At 42.0% G+C, this 4,459-nt stretch overlaps 1 protein-coding gene and 1 long non-coding RNA gene across 2 annotated transcripts in view; one reads left to right on the top strand and one right to left on the bottom strand.

Annotated features, from left to right (window-relative positions):
* The first annotated feature begins 978 nt into the window (after positions 1 to 978).
* On the top strand, positions 979 to 2,016 carry LOC116693476 (C-C motif chemokine 4-like). Its single transcript, XM_032522479.1, has 3 exons — positions 979 to 1,262; positions 1,414 to 1,540; positions 1,893 to 2,016. Exons 1-3 carry the CDS (start codon positions 1,196 to 1,198, stop codon positions 1,999 to 2,001), a joined length of 303 nt encoding a protein of 100 aa, XP_032378370.1. The 5' UTR covers positions 979 to 1,195; the 3' UTR covers positions 2,002 to 2,016.
* A 1,146-nt stretch (positions 2,017 to 3,162) lies between these two features.
* The window catches only part of LOC116693512 (uncharacterized), an 11,200-nt gene continuing 9,903 nt past the window's right edge, over positions 3,163 to 4,459 (bottom strand). The window contains exons 2-3 of the long non-coding RNA XR_004332948.1: positions 3,497 to 3,504; positions 3,163 to 3,174 (exon numbers count right to left, since the gene is read on the bottom strand). This is a non-coding gene — a long non-coding RNA (uncharacterized LOC116693512). The remainder of the gene's footprint in view (positions 3,175 to 3,496; positions 3,505 to 4,459) is intronic.

Below are 4,459 nucleotides of genomic sequence, written 5' to 3'. Positions count from 1 at the left end.
GTGTGTGTGTGTGTGTGTGTGTGCACGTCTAAAACCAGCTGTGATAAGATCTTTTGAGCATGATGCTATCTCCATCCCTTGGGTCTGCACCACACATATTTGCATGAAGGAGGAAATTGACTCATGATAAACTGGTGATGTAGTTTACCGTTTATTTATAATCCCACAACCCTCTGATTTCTACTTACGAAACCCTGAACTTTGATCTTTCTTTAAAGCCAAAAACTATTCCAAGCATTTTTATTTTATATTTTGTCAGTATGCTGTGTGTGTTTTGTAAGCACAGTCAGTCAGACAGAGATCTCATTGACATAACCTGCAACTTTTAACTAAAGTACAGAGGCATGCGCTTTCACAGATTATCACATTTAACACAAAAGTAATAAGTGAAAGGTACTTTATTTGCAATAGTAAAGATAATCAAAAACATAAAGTTATGTTCAGCGCAGTTCTTTGACGGATTAGTTAGACATTTTGCTAAGCACGCTTCCTAGTTATGAGATGAGAAGATCAATACGTGAGTGGGTTGATCATCTAACTCTCACCATAGAACAAAGAAGCATATTTCCCAAAATGCTGATTTACTGCTTTAAGAAATGGTTTGGACCAGTTTGGTTGGTTTGTCATGTTGCAATATTCTTCTGGAAATGTGAAATGCGTACAGTAAATATAAAAACAGAAGATGACTTTAAGCTAATTTTATGAGAACCTTTAGAACAACATGTCCCTGTGACTTAAATGTAAGAATAAAAATGGGTTTATGTTGTTTGTACTTTATCTGCTCTGTGTAAAACTTCTAAATGTCTAAAAGAACTTTAATGCGCATGATGATCTTTCCATGGACTAATAATGCACTGAGACATATACGATAAACGTGTGGAATACTTGTTGGTTTTCTGAGTTAGGGGAGATGATTTCAATCTTCACAACAGAGCCGTGGCCTTTCCCTTCACTGGTGACATCCGTCCCCCAACTACACACAGCTCTCAGTGGAAGATCTGTAGGGGAATTCTGACGCTTATGTCTCATCATGGAAGAATTATGATTATGTTTGGATGGAAACGCTGACATCATTTTGATTCCACAATGGACAGGGTATATATATCTTCATCGGACGCAATGCTAGGAGTCGATCACTGCAAAGGGAGAAGAAGAAGAAGAACATCATCATCATCATCATCTTTTCACTGACAGCATGATGAAGACTCTCTGCTTCACCCTGGGGCTGCTGCTGCTCTCCGCCTGCTGCTGCAACGCCACACGTGAGTGATCTGTGATTGTGTGTCTTCATCTTCAGAGTTTCATGTTGGTTCTGACTCGATCCAAACTGCATTTCGTTCCAATGTACCTGTACATGTGTAATGACAATAAAGTTGAATCTAATCTGATCTAATCCATTTACCTTCCTCACAGTCCAAGCTGTGGAGTACAGCACGGCTCCTAAAGAGTGCTGCTTCAACTTTTACACACAGAGAATACCACTAAAGCGTGTGTCCACCATAACCAAGACCCACAGCGCCTGTCCCAACAAGGCATTCATGTAAGTGTGTGCATCGTCCTTCTTCCTTTTTTTGTCTTGTAAGTGGTGAGGACATGATGAATAGAAAGATGGATGACCATGACCTCCAGACATGATCACAACGCCACAGCATCCGTTATCATTAATAACTTCCTTTAAAGCACAGACAAAAGAAGGTGGATAATCTGAGTTTCAGTGGGTCCTGATGAACTACTCATCATCACTGATGTGACCAAAGTATTATTAGCACTATGGTCCCCATGGTATTTACATCTGGCTATGTGTAGGATTATGTTGCAGTTTAATCAACACATTCTGGTTTCAGTGGCGTGTTGATTTCTCTTGTCCTGTTTCTCGTGTGTATGCTTTGCAGAGTCCAGACAACCAAAGGAAAACAGTTCTGTTACAGCGGAACCTCCCAGTGGGCTCTGGATATCTACAATCAGCACCACAACACCCAGGGCCGCAGTCAGCAACACTAAAGATGTAGCATTGTTATAATAATAATAATAATATGTAATAATGTTGTGATAATTGGATGCATGATTTTGCAAACCTAAAGGTGTAAGGACTTTCTATTTTTAATAAAAAAATGAATTGATGTATTTATAGAGCTATATTGTTGACTACGTGTATTTTCTGAAAAGAGTGTGTACTGAGTAGAGTGAGAAATAGACTGAAAAAGTAATTATATGGGGTAAGACAACATATCTCCCATGTCCAACTTACACCTTTTAATGAATAATCAGTTAACAGTTGGTCAATGACTGACCCTAACTAAAGACAGATAACATTGAAGATTAATTTTAATTTCCACATTTAATAATTCATTTGTTAAATTTCACTTGAACGGATGTGGCAGGTCATCCTAACCTCATACAGTCACATGAAATCCTACGAGGTACAAAGCCAATGAAATGTAATCCCATCAGCTCGTCATCATAAAGCAGAATGTAAGATCAACGATAACCGAACTGACTGACCACAGACCCTCGGTGGTTATGAAGTCTTTTGATCACTTGTTCTGTCTCACCACAAAACCCTTACCCCCCCTCCTGCAACCCATGCAGGTCTCCTACAGGGCCGACAGGTCTGGAGCTAGACAGGGACTTTTTCAGTTTACCTACTGTGTCTTAAAATTACACGGACCAGCAACTAAATTAGTAAAATGTAACAATTTAAAGGTGCAATATGTAATATTGACAGCTAGTGTTTAAACTGCAGTCAAAATACCATAGACAGTTAAAGAAATTGACCAACAGACCCCGTTGTTCTGGGCTGGAGTCCAGCTTCCTGGGCTCCATCATCTCCTTTGATCTCAAGTGGGAGCTCGACATCAACTCGGGAAATACATTGGGGAACTGTGTGTGTGTGTGTGTGTGTGTATGTGTGTGTGTGTGTGTGTGTGTGTCTGTTTGTCTGTTTGAAATATCTCATGAACCGTCCATTCAATCTACTTCACACTTGGTTTCCTGGGTACCCCCAGCATTGGGTGTTGGGTATTAATAAACGACCGCACATTAAAGGTAGAGAAAAAAAGGCGCTGCCATAACCCTGGCTCCCCTGGGTCCATACCCTTCACCACAAAGGTCCACTCAGAGAAAGTCACTAAGCAATTTGCTAAGAGGAAACTCAATAAAAAAGTTATTTCTAATCTTCCCACTAAAAGCCTAGATGAGATTCACTAAGAGCATTTCACTTAGGGGAAAAGTTGCCGCTCCTCCTCACTGAGACCTCTGCTCACCCCCCCGTCAGTCAAATCCGTACTTTTAATGTTAACGTCAATCATTAAACCACTAAGGCTGTTTGAAGTGTTACATTTGTTAAGGGAACAGGCACATTTTGAATAGGCACTGTACTAGTTGTTTCAAATCTAAGCTCTTCTGGTAATTTGATCCATATTTGAGCAACAGTGAAGCTAATGGCAGCTCAGGCTTGTTTTAGTTATGACTCTGGGAACCGCCAGTAGTCCAGAACCAGCAGACCTGAGAGGTCTGCCAGGTTCCTAGGGTCAGGGGTAGGAGATCTGATAACTGGGGTTATATGCTCAGTTTTGTTTGGTCCAACAACCCTGGCAGCAACATTCTGGATCAGATGAAGCTCTCTGATTGGCCCTGACACACCAACCAGATAATCGGCTGTCAGACAGTCAGGCGAGGTCGCTGACTCGAGTCTGGTCGGTGTGTTCCGTGCCGTCGTCTGCCAGAGGGGCCGGGGGGGCCGTTGGCCTTCATTTTGGCTGACCTGACACGATTGGTCGGAAGGCGGGCACTGCCGGCAGTCGGACTCAATGACCAATCTGATTGGTGGAAAGCTAACCCAGAAACGAGGAGCGGGATGAGCGTGACCCGAGTCTCTCAAAATCTGAGGAAAATCTTTCAAACTGACCTTTGATCTGAGATGAAGATTCAGCAGCTGCACAGCCTACTTCTCCTTAAAATGTATTCAGAAACACGTGAGCTATTTCAGTAAAATATGAGATCGGATTCTGAACAAACCGCCATGACGGTCTGGCTTTGGATTTCCGGAGAAACCAGACCCACATGATGTTCCGAACGTACATGTTCCACCAGAACTAGTTCCTTCCTGAGACCATTTAGCAGTGGCACAGTGGCTCCGTCCGGAGCTTAGCCCCGCCCATGACAATTGTGATTGGTTTAAAGAAATGCCGATAAACCAGAGCAGGTTTTACTTCTGAATAGGAAAGTTGTGTGAACCCTCCTCCGCAGCACTTTGGAGGAAGGTCTGGCAAAGCGAGACAGGTAGTCGGCCATCTGCCATCCTGCTGAACTCATGACAGATGGATGTCTTTGCTTTTCAAAGTCACTGCTTTGTAGCACAAATCAGCCATGTTTTCCACCTTTTGGTGAACACAGTTGAGAAACATGATAATCAGTTTGGTTTATCATCAGACTTGCACATTTATATATATATGTATAT

This window comes from Etheostoma spectabile, chromosome 8, assembly GCF_008692095.1.
Source record: "Etheostoma spectabile isolate EspeVRDwgs_2016 chromosome 8, UIUC_Espe_1.0, whole genome shotgun sequence".
In the NCBI taxonomy this organism is placed as follows: Eukaryota; Metazoa; Chordata; class Actinopteri; order Perciformes; family Percidae; genus Etheostoma; species Etheostoma spectabile.
This window is presented reverse-complemented; position numbering and strand designations above follow the sequence as displayed.

What these genes read in the sequence shown, in the direction of transcription:
- LOC116693476 (XM_032522479.1), top strand. Translation starts at nt 1,196, where the DNA reads ATGATGAAGACTCTCTGCTTCACCCTGGGGCTGCTGCTGCTCTCCGCC. An exon ending in CTGCTGCTGCAACGCCACAC is followed by an intron (nt 1,263 to 1,413) that starts GTGAGTGATCTG and finishes CCTTCCTCACAG; the next exon opens with TCCAAGCTGTGGAGTACAGC. An exon ending in TGTCCCAACAAGGCATTCAT is followed by an intron (nt 1,541 to 1,892) that starts GTAAGTGTGTGC and finishes TATGCTTTGCAG; the next exon opens with AGTCCAGACAACCAAAGGAA.